This window comes from Piliocolobus tephrosceles, chromosome 17 (assembly GCF_002776525.5).
Source record: "Piliocolobus tephrosceles isolate RC106 chromosome 17, ASM277652v3, whole genome shotgun sequence".
Lineage (NCBI taxonomy): Eukaryota > Metazoa > Chordata > Mammalia > Primates > Cercopithecidae > Piliocolobus > Piliocolobus tephrosceles.
Genome location: NC_045450.1, coordinates 28,604,801 through 28,622,434, shown reverse-complemented (window position 1 = coordinate 28,622,434; position 17,634 = coordinate 28,604,801). Strand labels below are relative to the sequence as shown.

Genomic DNA, 17,634 nt, shown 5'->3' with positions numbered 1-17,634 from the left:
AGCTGGGATTACAGGGACCTGTCATCACGCCCGACTAATTTTTGTATTTTAGTAGAGATGAGGTTTTGACATGTTGGCCAGGTTGATCTCGAACTCCTGACCTCAGGTGATCCTCCCGCCTTGGCCTCCCTAAGTGCTGGCATACAGGCCTAAGCCACCACACCTGGCCTACATGTTGTGTTTCTGCCCTGCGTATTACACACACAGACACACATGTGCGTATGCACACACTTCTAAGGATGTGGCCCCATCTGGGTTTGTCTCTCCAGTTGTCCTTGCCCCGCCCCTCTCCCCAGAGGCGCTGCCCAGTGCCGGTGTGGCCACACACATGGCTACATCACTGTGCAGCCAGAGCTTCCTGCCTGCCTGGCCTCAGGGCTCTGCACGCTCACACCCAGATCCTCATCTTCCTCCGTGTCTCTGCCCAGTATAGCCCCGAGCCCCTGGAAGCTGGTACCCCTCAGTGTGCTCACACATGGCAAGGCTGAGGTGGCCCCAGGCAGGGGCCACACTAGGCACCAACCATGCATGCTGGCATGGGTGCAGGGATCACACAAATGCCTCCTGGAAGGAAAGGGCTACTTGTAGGAATGTTACCGATGAGGCGAAATGCCAAGGACTTCCCTGCACAGATCAAAGATCAGGACACGACCCGTTCCTCACACACCCGCCTTGGACCTGGGAGAGGACTGTGTGTCCCCCACTGCCCCATCGGATGCTCTGGGCTCTGCCTCAGGGAACTCGGGTTTGGGGAACTGTTTATTTCAGACGTACTGGAGTGGCCAGTGTGGCAGCGCCACTCAGGGCGGGCTGGGTCCCGAGACCCATCCCTGACACTTCTCCTGCTGAACCCTCAGGCTGCTCCCCACACCAGGGTGTGGCTGAGGGGTACACAGGCCTGGGTTTCTGGTGCGAGGAAGGGGCTAGCACCTCCCCTGTTGTGTTGCCAGCACAGGCACAGTTTGTGGGTTTGGTGGCAGGTAGGTGGTGCGTGGGAGAAAGGACAGTCTTAGAGGCCCCTGCTCTGGCCCAGGAGCATGAAAGGTGAACACACAAGTACACAAATGTGCCGTGCCCTGGCATGGGGCTTATGTGTGCACAGGCGAGGGACTCTGTGTGTGTGTGTGGACCCCGGGGTCCCAGGTCATGTGAAGTGTACTTGTGTGTACATTTGTGTGTATACATTGTGTGTGTGTGCATTGTGTGTGTGTACATTTGTGTGTATACATTGTGTGTGTGCATTGTGTGTGTGTACATTGTGTGTGCGTGTGCATTGTGTGTGCGTGTGGCCATATAGATGTGACCTCCCAGAACACAGTACTCCTCCGCCTCTACCCCAGCTCAGACAGCCGAGCTCTCCCCTGTCCTGTGTGCGTGTCAGTATGGCCATGTGCGTAACCCCAGGTGGGCTGTCCTGAGCTGGGGGCCTGCCTGTCCCTTCCCAGAACCACCCGCTGCAGGACAGGAAGTCTGCCCCAAGTCTGGCCACAGCCTTCCTGTTCCCATCTCGGGCTGCCTGGGAGATGCCAGAGCAGACCCCAGCCCCCAGTCCCCTCTTCTGCCTGGCTGGACAGGACCCCCATTCAGCCCAGGTGTTTCTGGAAGTCCCACGGCCTTGGGGCCACAGGAGAAGGGTTGCAGCATGGCTGGGGCACCGCTCCCACCGCCTGGAGTGGCATTGCGCCCACAGCTGCCCCTCTCTGGGCCTCAGGTGGACCAGGGGATCTCCAAGGGTCTGCTATACCCTGACTTTCTACGCGTCCCCCGCATCCTATGATGTGTCTGCTTGTCGGCTGCTGTCTGTGCATCCTGGTGTGTTGTCTGGGGGCTGGTGTCTTTTGCATGTTCTCGGACAAATGTGTGCCGGCTGCCCAGGCGCCTACAACCATCGAGCCCACGTGTGCCCCACGTGTGCCCTGTGGGTGGTCCCGGGCCTGGCCAGGGCTCAGTGCTCCTCCTCCCCCTCCTCCCTGTTCCCATCCCTCATGAAGCACACTGCGTGTCCATCCCACGTGCCCGTGGGTCGCACGCTCTTGCCACGCCCTGAGCGTGTACATATGACGTGTTCTATGCATTCACCCTGCCCCCCAGCCTGCCCCGCAGAGGACAAGATGGGTGGCCCCCGGCTCCCTTTCCCCTAACCACCCCTGCCCGCTGTGCAGCCGTGTGCGTTGGCGTGTGTTTCTGTGTCGCTGGCGTGTCACGTGACGTAGCTGTGTTTGCTGACATGAACCCCTGCCCCCTTCTCTGTTTCTCCGTTGGTTTCTAGAGCTCTCTCCCTCCCCTCCCCAGAGGGGACAGGACTCCTGGGGCCTGGCTGGGGCCCAGAGCCAGGCCGCCCTCTCCTGTTAGCCCTCAGAGTCCCATTTCTCTCTATTGGTGACCAACTTGCAAATGGATAAAACACAGGAAAATCCTGCCCCCGCCCCCCCTTCCGCCCTGCATGTCCTGTCCCCAGAGCCCCCCACCCCACCCCGGGCCAGGTCGGGCCCTGTGGGACGGGAGAAATAGCAACCAATCCAACAGCGGGCGTGCTGTGTGCTCACTTCCTTCTGTCCCCACGTGGGATGGGCGCCGTGGGGAGGCGGACACGGGGTGCGGGGGGGCAGGAGGGAGAGCTAGACAGACAGACGGACACGGTTGTGGATGAGGCTTTTAATCTGGGCTTAGCCAGGTACAGCATCTGGGCCATCCCAGGCCTGGGGCTGGCAACGTGCCGGGAAGGAACTTCGGTAGAGAGGTGGGAAGTGAAAGCGCAGGGAGGCCGCAGCCCTCCAGAGGGGAATTCTAAAACAGACGGTTGAAGGTGAGGCCTTTGAAAAACAATGGGAACATCACCACCCAAAGAGGGACTGAGGTGGCTGGAGGAACCAGATCCGCCTCTGCACTCTGCACTGAGGCCTGAAGGTCCCGCATGGATGTCAGGAGAGCAGCGTGAGCCTGTGGAGCCTCTGCTCACTTCCTGCTCAGAAAGCCAGAAGAGAGCCCGGGCAGGTCGCCAGGGCACCCGACCCTCACCAAGTGGCCATCAGGACTGGGGTGAGAGGACAGAGGAAGGACACTCTGTCCCCAAACCCTGCCCTTGTATCCTGACAGCCCTAGGACTTGGAGGCGTCAGGATAAAACACAGACTCAAGGCTCCTGGATTGATAATGTGGAGGGCTTGGGCCGGGCACGGTGGCTCACACCTGTAGTTCCAGCGCTTTGGGAGGCCCAGGTGGAAAGATCACTTGAGCCTAGGAGTTCAAGACCAGCCTGGACAATATAGTGAGACCCTGTCTCTACCAAAAAAAAAAAAAGCCAGGTGTGGTGGTGTGCACCTGTGGTCCCAGCTATTCAGGAGGCTGAGGCAGGAGGATCACTTGAACCCAGGAGGTTGAGGGTGCAGTGAGTCATGATCACGCCACTGCACTCCAGTCTGGGTGGCAGCGCAAGACCCTGTCTCAAAAAAAAAAAAAAATGTGGAGGGCTCTAGGACAGCCATTCTGGCCCCAGAGCCCTACCTCCTGCTCTGGAATGCAGCTGTCCCTTCCCGTCCAGGGTGTGAGGGCTCAGGACCTGGGTGGATGTGCCGTGATGGGCCTCCAGGCCCCAGCCCCGCCATCACTGGGCTGAACTCCCAGCGGCCTGTACCCAGAGAATGGTGCGGGTTCGGCTATCCTCCCACGAGAACAGGGGCTCATAGCCAAAATGGCGCTGAGCCTTGTCAGTGCTGACAGTAAAGGTGGTGTTGGCCACGGCCAGCGTGTAGGGGTTCAGCAGGGGCGCGTAGAGCACCAGCGGCCGCAGCAGCCACTGCAGCAGGGCATTGAGGGCAGCGAGGAACACCAGCAGCCAGTAGGGCAGCAGTGGGCGGGCACCCACCAGCTGCAGTCCACAGGGGCCCAGGAATTCCATGTTGAAGTCCTCGTAGCTCTTGTAGGGCGATCCGTCGTAGCAGAAGTACACCTGGCCGCCCATCAGGGCTGCCCGCCGCTCCAGTTCCCGGGCTGCCAGCACATGCATCCAGGCCACATTGCCTGCCGGTGGCAGAAGAGAGGCAGACACACCCCTGAGCGCCCTTGTGACACCACATCAAGGCTGCTCTCCTGGGCCACCCCCTCTTTGGGTCCAGGTAGTTGCCACCCACATCCCCACAGCAGCCTGGGAAAGGCTGCCTTTTCCCTCGCCCTGGTAGTCACTTGCTCTCCTGGGCCCGCCTGCATCTGCAAAGAACCTGGGGAGAGGATGGAGAAGCCAGGACTTGTGGAGTGGGCCCTGAGGGGTTTGGGGACTGCAGGATGGAGCGGCAGGTGACATTATTCCCTGTGTAGATGCTACTCCCTTTATTAGTTTTCGAGATAGGGTCTTTCTCTGTTGCCCAGGCTGGAGTCCAGTTGGTGTGGTCATAGCTCACTGTAGCCTCCAACTCTTGGGCTCAGGCCGTCCTCCCACCTCAGCCTCCCAAAGTGCTGGGATTATAGGTGTGAGCCACTGAACCCAGCCCTTTTAGTGCTGTGTAGACACTGTCCCTCTCCTCTCCTCTCCTGGGGAATGGCTGCTCCCACAGCTGCAATCTTTGTAGCCTATGATACACTTTTTAATGTCCCAACTTGGCATGGATCCTGTATTCCCTGCAGGCTGTGTAGACACATAATCACAGGCTTTCCCCACATGATCCTGTATTCTCTGCAGGCTGTGTAGACACATAATCACAGGCTTTCCCCACATAATCACAGTCTACCTTGGCCCATGTATAGACCACATTTTTCTAGTCAGAGTCCACACTTCTCTCCCAGGGTCATGTGGGTTCCGGCCCCTTCTAGAGCAAGTCCTCCTGTCATATTCTCAGCCTCCCCCTGCCTAGCCCAGTCCTCACCCACATAGACCCGGCCATGCTCCACAGAGGCCGGGATGGCCCGGAAGAGCCAACCTCCCAGGCGCAGACCCTGGCGGTAGAAGTCCCTCATGATCTGGTGGCCTTCACCGTAGATGCCCGTGGGACGAAGGGCACACGTCACCAGGGGCAGCCCCCCATGGACCTGGTGGCAAAGGCAGGTGCTGCTGAGACCTGAGACCTGACAGCTCGCTCTCAGCCCCAGCCTCCTTGGGCTGGCGGGGTAAGGGGGTGTGCAGGGCAGGAGCCCCATCTCTGCGCCTCCTATTTCTGGGCTCACCTCCCTCCCATTGGCCTCTAGGACCAGCCGCTCAGCCAGGGCCTTGCTGCAGGGATAGGGGTGCCTGTGCACTGCTTCGTACAGGGTGTCTTCGTTGCCCCTGGCGGGAGGAGAAGGAAGACTCAATGCTGAGGGAAATGGGCTCCTAGAGGACAGGAGGGCCTGCCGCTCACCTGTAGAAGGGGTGACCTTTGGTGTTAGGCCCCACGACTTCCATGCTGCTGGTGTAGACCAGGAACCGTGTTCCAGTCTGCACACAAGCTTCAATCACGTTCCGGGTGCCTGGCAGAGGAGGGGGTGTATCCAGGCTGCAGCTTCTTCCCTGTCTGCATCTTCCTCCTCCCCATCCCAGGTCCAGGGAAAACCACAACAGGTCAGGGGAGGTGGGGGCAGGGCTGTCAATAGGACAGCTTGTCCCAGGGGAGTCACAGGAGGTCAAGGCCAAAGACAGAGTAGGGAACAAACAAGCAAGATGGCCAGGAGTATCCAGGGCTCCTCACCCTGCACGTTGACCTCATGGATGGTCTCAGGACTGGCCCTGCCAAACACGTCTACCAGCCCAGCCGTGTGGATGACCACATGGGCTCTGGCCACAGCTGCTGCCACCTCATGGGCCTCGGTCACGTCCCCCTGGATGGCAGTCACCCTCACAGGCCCTGGCCGGGGTTGGAGGACACAGGCCATGTCAGAGCTGGGGCCAGAGGCCAGAAACTGGGTTCATCTTCCACCCTGGAGTCACGTTCCCAATGTGACTCACTCGTCCCATCCATGTGGACAGAAAGCAGCATCATCTGTTCCACTGCAGGGGTGGGGATCCCAGCTTTGGAAGGGATGGGGAAGCATCCACACCCTCTCCGCCACAAGCTCCCCCAACACGAACCTGTCTTCAGCTCCTCCAGCCAGGGACCCAGGTGTCGGTCAAAGACCCGCAGCTCCCCGAGTCGGGGCTCCCGCTGCAGCAGCATTCGCACCACGTGCTCTCCCAGGAAGCCGCAGCCCCCTGTGACCAGGTACACCAGCTTCTGGGCCTGTGCAGAGTCGGCCATGCCCGGCTGGGGAAGAGACCTTGGCTCACCCAGGGACTGGCTGCCACCTGCCGCAACCACCTGTTACTGCTGGAGGTGCCCTGGAGCACTGACGAGGCTGGCGTTTGGGGGGAGGGCAGAGCTGATCCTGGGAGCTGCAGCAACCAGGCCACCAGCCATCTGCCCCTGCTGATAGCTGAGTTATGGAGAGAGGGACGGGCTTGGGGTACAGGAAGGGGTCAGGGTTTGGGGAGAGAGGTCTAAGGGCAGTAAAAGGGTGGGGAGGCCGGGAGTTGAGAGAGGTGGAGAGAAGGTTACAGGAAGGCGGGAAGGGCTGGATGGAGGGAAAGGCCACCTGGGTGGGCACTGGCAGCACCTCTGCCTACCTGCAGCCGCTGTCCCAGGGTGCCCAGACTGACCTGGAGGGGCCCTCTTCTTTCGTCCAGGGCTGGCCAGCCCACACACCGTCCCCTTCCGCTGGCTCCTCCTTCTCCCTCCTGCCCCATTCCAGGAACAGAGACCCGCCCAGCCACAACCCCCACCACTCTTGCCCTAAGGCGCCCCCTGGCGGCCGCTCGGTGCTCCACTGGCACCAGGGTCCAGCAGAGAACTTGGGGGTATGAAGCTGGAACTTGCTGAGTGGGCTAAGGGGTCCGGGGCTGTGGGTGGAGCCAGCGGGTGACCTCATCCCACAGTGTGACCTCAGGCCTTCCCTCCTGCTGGGCTTCCCAGGAGGCCAGAGGCCCAGCTGCAGCTGTGGTTCTGGGAAGGGGAGGCCTGACCTTGGCACTGCCCTGGCGGGCACTGGTGGGAGATTCCTGGTGTGGGTGCGGCTGCGGCTGCCGCAGCCTGTCTAGGGGTCCAAACCAGTCTCGGGGCCTCCGCAGGTCTGGGTTGTTGCCTGAAGGCCCCTTTACCAGCCCCACACTTCAGGCACTCACTTTTCCCTCTCTTCATCTTGCCCAATGCTCCATGCCCTCCACCTCCAACCCCTCGCTCCTGCCCAAATACACTGACCAAGCACTTTTGTACAATAAAGTTTAATCACAATTATAAAAATGTGGCGTCAGGTTTGCGCTATTAACATATGTACAGTCCAGCCCAGCAGAAGGGGCCCACCCCGCCATCCTGGCCTGGCTGAGCCGGGGCGTGACACCAGGGTGGGAGGGTGACCCTCAGGGTCTGGCAGGAACAGATGAGGCAGGGTTCCAGGCACGGAGTCCCCAGGACTGGGGGTGCAGAGCCCCCCCAGGGGGAGAACATGGCCACTGCCCCAGAGACCCCTAAACTGGGGAGGGGTACACGCAGGGCATAAGGGGAAGTCCCCATTAACACAAAGCGAGAGGACTGTGCAGCCCCCAGGACAGAATCTGTACAGGCCGGCACCCCAGGTTTCCACAGGAAACAGCTGCTGGCTGCTACAAAACATTTACAGCTTCTTCTCCGCAAAGAAAAACAATCAGGGGGTGGTGGGCAGGGGCGACAGGAGAGGCAGAAGCTGCCTCCAGGGACTGAGGCTCCCTCGCTGGGCTTGGGGGCCCCCAACCCCACGCTTGGAGATGGGGGCATGTGGGCCCTGCTGAGCCCACTAAGGCTGGGGGGTGTTGGGAGCTCAGGGTACCAGGGGGAATAAATAGGGGTGTGGGCACCCGTCCTGCCCCACCTCAGTTTAGGGAGCCCCGGCAGCTCTCCGTGCCGCACAGACACGGGATCTTGTTGTCTTCCAGGGGGAACTTGTAGTCATAGGTGATCTCCTCGTCCACGCCGATAGGCTGCTTGGAGTAGATCACAATCTTCTTCTGGGACTCGATGGTGATGACCTTGGCGTAGCAATTGGGCTGCGGAGGGAAGGGCATGTGAGCCGTGGCCACCCCCACCAACCCCCGAACTCCTGCCCCAGCCAGCCCCTGACGCACCGTGCAGCAGTGGTTGATGAACCTGGCCAGGTTGCCACACTTGGTGGCATCGATGATGGTGTCATGGTCCACCCGGAACAGGTAGCTGCTGCCAATGCCCTCTTGGACGTAGCGCTTCTCCCGCATGTCGGCCACCATCTGCCAGGGTGAGATGCGATGGTCAGGGAAGAGCCCCCCACTTCCTGTCCCTGAGCACACCTGCCAGCCAGCACCCCAGGTCCATGCCCACCAGGCCTGGAGCTGCAGCTCTGCCTCCGGCTCCCGCTAACCCGGCACTGACTCTCTTGACTCTGCTTCTAGGAGCCCTCCCTCTTTGGGGCAGCATACTAAGCCTTGGGTGGCCATTCTAAGTCACCCGCAGGGGACTCCAGGGAAATCTGCATCGGGAAGGAGAGCCACTGGCTCCTTCCAGAATCTGCCTGATCACAGTGGGGTCCCCGGACTGCTGGGGCAAGTCTGGGGCTGGGACAGCTCCTGAAATGACAGTGGCCATGTCACCAATGGCACCCTGCTCATCTCTCCTCCCTGGACCTCTCTCCAAAACAGGGATCTGTTGGCTGCCACCGGCCAATGCAAACAGCAGGCCGCCCATGTTAGGCCCCGCACCCCTGTGAGGAGCAACCCTTACTTCCCAGAAGACAGTGAGGAGCCTCTGCGTGCCCTCCTCGGGTGACCTCACTCCCTTCCAGAGCCTCAGCCGCCAGCTATGTGGTGGGGACTCCTCCCAAACTTCCATTTCCAGCCAAAAGCCACCTCGGTGGAGCTGCTGGGCGTCGTCCCCTAGATGTCCCTGGGGCATTGCAACCCCACATGTCCAGGCTGGAGCTCCTCTTGACCACGTATCTGTTCTTCCTCCTCACTCCCAGCTATACCATACTCCCAGCGGCTAAGAGCAGCACCGAGGGCCTCCTATCCCCCTCACCCTCTCACTGCTGAGCTCAGCCAACCACCTTCCACCTTCTCTGTCACCTCTGCTGCCACTGCTTGGGTCGGGCCACCCTTGCCTTTGCCTGGACACTGGTGTCAGCCTAGACAGGGAGCTCACTAGCCACGGGGCCCTCTCCTGTGGAAGGCTCCGGGACTTTCCTCCTCTCTTGCCACAGGCCCGAGTGGATTCACAGGCTCCCAAGCCCGTGCAGTCTGGGCTCCCTGTCCCCTCCAGCCTCCAGCTAGATGTCGCTGCCACTGGCCCTGGTTTCTTTTTTTTTCTTGAGACGGAGTTTTGCTTTGTCACCCCGGCTGGAGTACAATGGCAAGATCTTGGCTCACTGCAACCTCTGTCTCCCACATCCAAGCGATTCTCCTGCCTCAGGCTCCCTAGTAGCTGGGATTACAGGCGCCCGCCACCACGCCCGGTTAATTTTTGTATTTTTAGTAGAGATGGGGTTTTACCATGTTGGCCAGGCTGGTCTCACACTGCTGACCTCAGGCGATCCACCTGCCTCGGCCTCCCAAGGGATTGGGATTACAGGCGTGAGCCATCGACCCCAGCCATGGTCCTGGTTTCTAATGAGCCAAGCTGACCTCCATACTCTAACAAGACAACCCTGTCTCCAGGCCTGTGCACGTGGTGTCTCGCAACCAAGCACACACACAATGCCACTCGCCTGGACCTGCGAGCTCCTTTCAGCTTTGCTCACGCACCATGGTCTCCAGGAGGTCTTAGGCCCCCCAGGTGTGTGTTCCCATGGCCCAACTCCCCAGATCTTGTGAATACCAAATGCCATCCTTTTGGCTTTTGTTTTTTCTAGAGACAAGGTCTCGCCCTGTTGCCCAGGCTGGAGTGCAGTGGTGCAGTCTTGGCTCACGGCAGCCTCCACCTTGTGGTCTCAGGTGATCCTCACACCTCAGCTTCCTGGGTAGCTGGGACCACAAACATGCACCGCCACGCCTGGCTAGCTTTTGTATTTTTTGCAGAAACGGGGTCTGGCAATATTGCTCAGGCTGGAACACCATCCTTTTGTGTGGATACTCGTTCAGTGCCTGAGCCTCCTGCTTCCCAGGCCCTTTGAAAGGGAGCAGCACTTGGACGGACACGATGGCTCACACCTGTAATCCCAGCACTTTGAAAGGCCGAGGCAGGCAGATCACAAGGTCAGGAAGTCAAGACCATCCTGGCCAACATGGTGAAATCCCGTTTCTACTAAAAATACAAAAATTAGCTGCACATGGTACACGTCTGTAGTCCCAGCTACTCAGCAGGCTGAGGCAGGAGAATTGCTTGAACCCAGGAGGCACAGGTTGCAGTGAGCCAAGATCGCGCCACTGCACTCCAGCCTGGCAACAGAGAGAGACTATGTCTCAAAAAAAAAAAAAAAAAAAAAAAAGGGAGCAGTGCCATCAGCCGTGCCTCCTGCTGCACCACTGACACCTGCTGCTGCCCACACTGGAGGGAGGCTGGTCTCACTGGCTAGGTACCGGGGCTAGGGGGTGTGCGAGGCTTTAACCAGGACAAACGGCATGTGTGTGAGCCCCCAAGCTGTCTTGTTGCATCAGAAGCGAGGGCAGGGCTGGGAGTGCAATCTCACCTGACGGATGTTCTGACCCACATATTCAATGACCATCTCGTCAGCAGCAATGGGTTCCATGGCAAACAGACCCCACTCGTGGATCCTGCTCCGGCCAAATCGGAGCTTCTTCTTCCGGAACTGGGGTGCAGAAGGGAGACTCAACTGCCAGACGCCTGCCACACCCCAGACCCTCCCTCTTCCCACAGACTTCCTGGGCAGAGAGCATTCTGGCCGCTTACCCCCCATCTCCACCTGAGGGAGCAACAGGAGCCTGCTGGGTGGTCCCCTGGCCTCTGCCCCTTCCTGCCCCACTCTACCCCACCCAGGCCCTCCCGCAGCTGGGTCTCACCTTGAGCTGGTTGAGTTTCAGCAGGTCACTGTCCATGATGGCGGAGGTACCGATGGCGCTCAGCAGCCGCCTTTGCTCGGACCGGCGCTCGGATAGCACGCGGTTCGTCCCCTGTGAGATGCAGGGCAGGGAGGAGGTGAGCAGGGCAGAAAAGTGAGTGGCGGGAGGAGCACGCGGCGGCGGGGTCGGGGTCGGGCCCACCTGAGTGTCCACGCCCTCCAGCTGCCGGGCTGAGACTGGGCACACATCCAGGTACTTGTCCTTCTCCTTCTTGCTGATGGGGTAGTAGCCTTCGCTACGGGCCGAGCCTGTCTGGTGCTCCCGGGGCCCATCCTGGGGCCGCCGCTTGCGTTTTGGGGTGGTCAGGTTGGTGAGTGCGGGGAGTTAAGGAAGAGAACAGCTCCTCTCTGGCCACCCGCGTCCCAGCCAAAGGAGAGGGCGGGGCCCACGCCGCAGAACATACTCAGGTGAGGGAGAGGGGAGGAAGCCCCAGCCCCACGGTTCCTGCCGGAAGTGCTTTGGAAGGCAGAAGAGGCACCAGGCGGAGAGAAAAAGATGGCTTGGAGCCAGAGGGGAGGCAGAGTCGGGGACAGATGCAGGTGCCAGGAGGGGTCGGAGGAGGACCCAAGCCCATGTGTCCCGGGGAAGGCCGCCAGCCCCAGCGCCCACGCTCAGGATATTTGTGTGATGAACCCAGTGGGTGTCGTTGAGCCAGTCGGCCCCGCTCGTCTGCTGCAGCAGCCGCTCATACGTGAGCCGCAGGTAACTCATGTCCTCTGAGTCCAGGCCCGAGTTCCAAATGTCGTACAGGATGGTCATCTGTTCAAACTCACTGCGCGGCTCATAGGCGCGGGGCGGCCGTGGCGGGGGTGGGGGCGGCGGGCGGCGGCGCCGCGCGTGGGAGCGGAGGCTGCGCCTCCGGAGGGCGCCCTCCCCATCACTGCTGCTGCTGCTGTCAGAGGACTCCTCCTCCTCCTCCTCCCCCTCTTCCTCCTCCTCCTCCTCTTCGCCCTCCTCCCGCTGCTGCTGCAGTTGCTGCGGCTTGGGCTCCTCCGCCTCAGCCACCACCACCTCGGGGGCCTCCAGGACCTCATCGGCTGGGGAACTGAAGAGGGCGGCGGGTGCAGGCACTGGCTCTGGGGGCCGCGGGGCCAGCGCCGGTGCTGTGGGCTTGACGGCCAGGGCGTAGTTGTGCTCCAGAAGGATGTGGCTGAGCAGGGGCCCGGGGCGCTCAGCCTCGTCCGATGTTTCTGTGGCCTCCGAGTCGTCAACAGCAGGCAGGGAAGGCAGCCCCCGCCGGGCAGGGGTCAGGGCCAGGTCAGCCAGGACCGCCAGGTCCACCTCTGTCCCTGGCTCAGCCTCCTCTTCCTCTGTGGCGCGACCTCGGCCTCCAGCCCGGCTCCGGCTTCCTCGGGACACCTCCTCTGGCCAACTCTTGACCAAAGATGCATGGTCCAGGGGCAGGTTGCGGATGGTCCGCTCCACGCCCCGGGGGGCCTTGCGGGAGGCTGGGCTGGGAGACTTGGCCTGCGGCGGTGTGGCTGGAGGGGGCTCTGGGGCTGGCACCACCTCAATGGCAGAGAAGGAGACAGTTTTCCGGCGTTTCTTGGGTGGGGGCAGGAGGGGGATGGGAGAAGAGGGACGCTCGTCGGGGCATGGGGTGGGGGCCGGGGGCCCAGCAGGTGGTTCTGGGGGAGGTGGGGGCACACTGGGGGGCAGCTCCTCCGTGGGGCCTGGGAAGGAAGCACACAGGAAGGAAAGGAGGTCAGGGTGACCCAGGCTCAGCTTCCCTGGCCGCCCATGACCATAGGCCGTGTGCTCTCCCCCTCTTCCACCCAGGAACCTCGGGGGGCAGACGCCCTGGCGTCAGCCCCACATCCCAACAAGATGAACTCCCTTGATGAGAGGGGGTTTCCTACCCATTCGTTCCCACTGTGACACGTGTGGGGTACACACACACCTTCCATGTCCTCCCGGAGCCACAGTCCAACGGGGGACACCACCAAAACATAAGCTGTAGCCACGCTGAGAAGGGCGGCACCACTCGCCCTGGACTCTGCTTTCCTACCCAGACTGGCAGGACAGCCCTGTGCCCAGGCCCCAGCCACGTCCCATGCCAAGGACCCAGTCAGCCACATTTCAGCTAAAACATCCATTACAGGCCAGGCGCGGTGGCTCAAGCCTGTAATCCCAGCACTTTGGGAGGCCGAGACGGGCAGATCACGAGGTCAGGAGATCGAGACCATCCTGGCTAACATGGTGAAACCCTGTCTCTACTAAAAAATACAAAAACAACTAGCCGGGCGAGGTGGCGGGCGCCTGTAGTCCCAGCTACTCGGGAGGCTGAGGCAGGAGAATGGTGTAAACCCAGGAGGCGGAGCTTGCAGTGAGCTGAGATCCGGCCACTGCACTCCAGCCTGGGCGACAGAGCGAGACTCCGTCTCAAAAAAAAAAAAAAAAAAAAAAAAAAAAAAAAAAAATCCATTACCTCCACCATAAACAATATTCTCAGTTTAGAGAGGCAAACACGATACAACCTAAAAAGCAGCATCTCTGTATTAAAATATTTTTGAAACTTGCCTTCCTCCCCATCCCCTACAGAACTGGAACATGCCCTGGGGGGAGGGGCAGGAAACAGCCCTGCTAGAGAAGTGGGGCTGGAGCGGAGATCCCAGGATGCGGGTAGCTGGGGAGGGAACACATTGGCTCCAAGCTGGGGGTGCTGCCTCCCCAAAGCACCCCCGGGACGGGGAGTGGCATCCTCCCTTGGCCGCCATCCCTGGGAAAGCCTGCATGAGGCTCTCTGAGCCAGCCCAATGGATCTTGTGCCTAACACCAATCACACCTCTTACGTAGAGTAATTCATGTAATCCTCACAACAGCTCAAAGAGGTTCCTATCTTTTTTTTCCCCGAGATGGAGTCTCGCCCTGTTGCCAGGTGGGAGTGCAGTGGCTGGATCTCGGCTCACTGCAACCTCCGCCTCCCAGGTTCAAGCGATTCTCCCGCCTCAGCCTCCCAAGTAGCTGGACTACAGGCATGTGCCACCACACCCAGCTAATTTTTGTATTTTTAGTAGAGTTTTATCATGTTGGCCAGGATGGTCTCGATCTCTTGACCTCCTGCTCTGCCCGCCTTGGCCTCCCAAAGTGCTGGGATTACAGGCGCGAGCCACCGCACCCAGCAGAGGGTCCTATCTTACAGACAGGGAAACTGAGGCACAGAGATGTGGTCACAGTTACCAGATGACAGAAAACAAGCTCTGCTCCCAGGCCATGTGGGTTGAGCTCATGCTGTGAACTGCAGCCCAAGGACTCACTGGCTTCACAACTGGCTTCCCCACTCAGTGCCAACAGGGCCCAGCACCAGGCCCAGCCCTAGAAGGCAGCGATTCACCTGAGTCCACCACACTCCCAACCCTGGCGCCCTGAGCCAGGCCCTTGGCTGCACCTTAGGCTCTGGACACCCGCTGGGGTCTCAGCCTGTGGCAGCAACCCACTCCAGGAAGCTAGCAAGGACCCAGATTGGCCCAGGTCTCCTTTCACCTTCCTCCCCACCACGCTGGGGCAGCGCCCCCAACGGACCACCTCGAGCTTCAGCCTGCATGTCCTCGGGAAGCCTTGCTTGAAGGAGAACACACTCCTTCACCAGCACAGCTGCTACACACACACATCCCTCTGCGACTGTCCCGAAGGAAACTTGCCCATCCCTTTTATTTAGGAGACAACTTTCGGGGGCACCTGCCCAGTCAATACGACTCCCACCACCTTCCTCTGAGAACTACTCTACTGCCACGCTCAGGTCCATGGGGCGAGTCCCAGAAGCCAGTTCCTACTGCATAATCTGCCCCTACCCAGGGCCATCACTAAGACGGTGGTGACTGAAACTGGTTCCGATTATTAGAAACTCAGTGAACTGGCTGGGTGAGGGGGCTAACGTCTGTAATCCCAGCACTTTGGAAGGCCAAGGTGGGTGGATCATGAGGTCAAGACATCGAGACCATCCTGACCAACATGGTGAAATCCTGTCTCCACTAAAAATACAAAAATTAGCTGGGCGTGGTGGCGTGTGCCTTAGTCCCAGCTATTTAGGAGGCTGAGGCAGGAGAATCACTTGAACCTGGGAGGCTGAGAATTCAGTGAGTCGAGATGGCACCACTGCACTCCAGCCTGGCGATAAAGCAAGACTCTGTCTCCAAAAAAAAAAAAAAAAAAAAGGAAAGAAATTCAGTGAGTCTTCACTAAGGACCCCTTGCTCGGAGCCATGGACTTCACGATCACGCCTGTTTACCTGGATTCTTGCATCTCCAGTGATCCCCTTCAATCAACCTCAGCTCCCCTCAAACAGCCACACATCTGGCCTTGTCAACCCCCAGAATGGCTCCCCCTTGAAGATTCCCCATCCTCTCCAACATTCCCCACTGTCCATTCAGTCCGCCCCACTGCACCTTCAACTTCCCATTCCTCAGTTTCCCTCTAGCACATCACCCTCTTCCTAAGTTAACTTCCTCCTCCACCCTGCCCAGACCGCAGGGCTTTGCCCTCTCCTGTCCCGGCACCTTCCACAGCCCCAGGTCCTCATCCTTCCACCACCTCTACCCTGTGGAGCCAGCCAGCAGCCTCCTCTCCCCTCATCCCCAGGCCCCAGCTCTGGCAGAGCCTTCCAGCACCGGGAGGCCCAGGCAAGAGGCTCGCTCTGTCTCCAGGCTACAGTGTAGTGGCACAATCACTGTTTACTGCAGCCTCCTCAACCTCCTAGGCTCAAGCAATCCTCCTGACTCAGCCTTCCCAGGCTGGGACCACAGGCTCATGCCACTAGGCCCGGCTTCTTTTTTGTTGTTGTTGTTAGCCAGACTGGTCTCGAACTTCTGGGCTCAAGAGATTCTCCTGCCTCGGCCTCCCAAAGTGCTGGGATTACATGTGTGAGCCACCGCTCCCAGACTGGAGCAACTTTCATCCTCATTTCTCCACTTTCCAAGGTTCTTACTCCACCCTTCCGCTCACACTCCTACAGCACAGGGTTAAAAGAGGCCTCAGGCACAATACCCCCATCTTCCTGCCTCCCCACTGAAGGGTATACCTGCATCAGATCTGGAGGCTACTCCTCCGCCTCCCCAAGAAGGCCATGCCAGCAAGCAGTCCTCTCTCCCGGCGCATCTACCTGGCCCTGCTTCCCTTCAGTGGAACACGCCCAAGCCTCACCTACTTGGAAAAGCTAACCCCTCCCTCAACCCTGCCCTCTCTTCTTGCTCTCTCTCCAACTCTGGCTGGGTAACGTTGAGCTTATTCCTGCACCTCACTAAGCCTTGAAGCCCTCATCTACAAAATGGGAATCATAGGGAGGTTGTGGGGCAAGCGCAGTGGCTCACACCTATAATCCCAGTACTTTGGGAGGCCAAGGTGGGCTGATAACTTGAAGTCAGGAGTTTGAGACCAGCCTGGGCAACATGGTGAGACCTGTCTCAACTAAAAATACAAAAATTAGCCAGGCGTGGCAGCGTGCACCTGTAATCCCACTGCTTGGGAAGGTGAGGCAGGACAATTGCATGAAACTGGGAAGCAGAGGTTGCAGTGAGCTGAGGTTGCATCACTGCATCACTGCACTCCTGCCTGGGTAACACAATGAGGCTCCGTCTCAGGGAAAAAAAAAAAAAAAAAAAAAGGAGGTTGTGGGGATTGGGGATTCAATGAATTGTCAACATGCTATGCCCAGAGCCTGGCACACATAGGTACCTGACACATGGGAGCTGATGTCACAACCCCCAACTCTCCTTTTTTTTTTTTTTGAGACAAAGTCTTGCTGTCACCCAGGCTGGAGTGCAGTGGTACGATCTCAGCTCACTGCAGCCTCCACCTCCCAGGTTCAGGTGATTCTCCTGCCTCAGGCTCCTGAGCAGCTAGGATTACAGGTGCCTGCCAGCACACACGACAAATTTTTTTTTTTTTTTTTTTTTTGAGACAGTCTCACTCTGTCACCAGGCTGGAGTACAGTGGCACAATCGCGGCTCACTGCAACCTCCGCTTCCCAGGTTCAAGCGATTCTCCTGCCTCAGTCTCCCAAGTAGCTGGGATTACAGGTGTGCACCACTACGCCCAGCTAGTTTTTGTATTTTTAGTAGAGATGGGGTTTCACCATGTTGGTGTTGGCCAGAATGGTCTTGATCTCTTGACCTTGTGATCAGCCTGCCTCAGCCTCCCAAAGTGCTAGGATTACAGGCATGAGCCATTGCACCCAGCCCAATTTTTGTATTTTTAGTTGTGACAAGGTTTCACCATGTTGGCTAGACTAGTCTCGAACTCCTGACCTCAAGTGATATGCCCACCTCAGCCTCCCAAAGTGCTAGGATTACAGGTGTGAGCCACTGCCCCTGGCCCCAACTCTCCTTTTTATCTCAGCAACAATGGTCCACCCTTCCAGAAAACTCCGCTCCCCTCATTCCTTAACACCCTGTAACTTGGCTTCAGTCTGAACCACTCAACTGAAACTGATAAGGTCACCAATGACCTCGTAACTGTCAAATCCAACAGATACTGCCTATCTCAGCCTTGCTGGTGGTCTGGTGATACAAGGCCACTCCCTCCTTTGCAGAACCTCTCCACTACCTGCTTCCCTTCTCGCCTCTGGTCACCCCTCTCAGCCTCCTCAGGCCCTGCTTGCCTACTGCTCCCAGAGGACGGGAA

General features: G+C 59.1%; 2 protein-coding genes across 13 annotated transcripts in view; both read right to left on the bottom strand.

Moving 5' to 3' along the window:
- Window positions 1-2,635: 2,635 nt before the first annotated feature.
- On the bottom strand, window positions 2,636-6,968 carry HSD3B7 (hydroxy-delta-5-steroid dehydrogenase, 3 beta- and steroid delta-isomerase 7). Of its 7 annotated transcripts, none has more exons than XM_023191249.1 (7): window positions 6,601-6,965; window positions 6,037-6,208; window positions 5,657-5,812; window positions 5,330-5,438; window positions 5,157-5,256; window positions 4,859-5,021; window positions 2,636-4,019 (listed from the first exon to the last, which is right to left on the bottom strand). In XM_023191249.1, the coding sequence occupies exons 1-7, from the start codon at window positions 6,685-6,687 to the stop codon at window positions 3,604-3,606; spliced, it is 1,203 nt and encodes a 400-aa protein (XP_023047017.1). In that variant the 5' UTR covers window positions 6,688-6,965; the 3' UTR covers window positions 2,636-3,603. The 7 variants fall into 7 exon arrangements, with proteins under 7 accessions (XP_023047017.1, XP_023047016.1, XP_023047020.1 ...); XM_023191248.1 differs by having other exon boundaries at window positions 6,568-6,964; XM_023191252.1 differs by having other exon boundaries at window positions 6,037-6,299; window positions 6,568-6,698.
- A 237-nt stretch (window positions 6,969-7,205) lies between these two features.
- Window positions 7,206-17,634, bottom strand: part of SETD1A (SET domain containing 1A, histone lysine methyltransferase) — a 28,345-nt gene continuing 17,916 nt past the window's right edge. For all 6 annotated transcript variants that reach the window (XM_026455410.2, XM_031934479.1, XM_026455409.2 and 3 more), the window contains 6 exons: window positions 11,637-12,689; window positions 11,158-11,330; window positions 10,957-11,067; window positions 10,626-10,745; window positions 8,098-8,235; window positions 7,206-8,019 (listed from right to left, as the gene is read on the bottom strand). In XM_026455410.2, coding sequence (XP_026311195.1) covers window positions 7,846-8,019; window positions 8,098-8,235; window positions 10,626-10,745; window positions 10,957-11,067; window positions 11,158-11,330; window positions 11,637-12,689 — 1,769 coding nt within the window. In that variant the 3' untranslated portion in view covers window positions 7,206-7,845. The remainder of the gene's footprint in view (window positions 8,020-8,097; window positions 8,236-10,625; window positions 10,746-10,956; window positions 11,068-11,157; window positions 11,331-11,636; window positions 12,690-17,634) is intronic.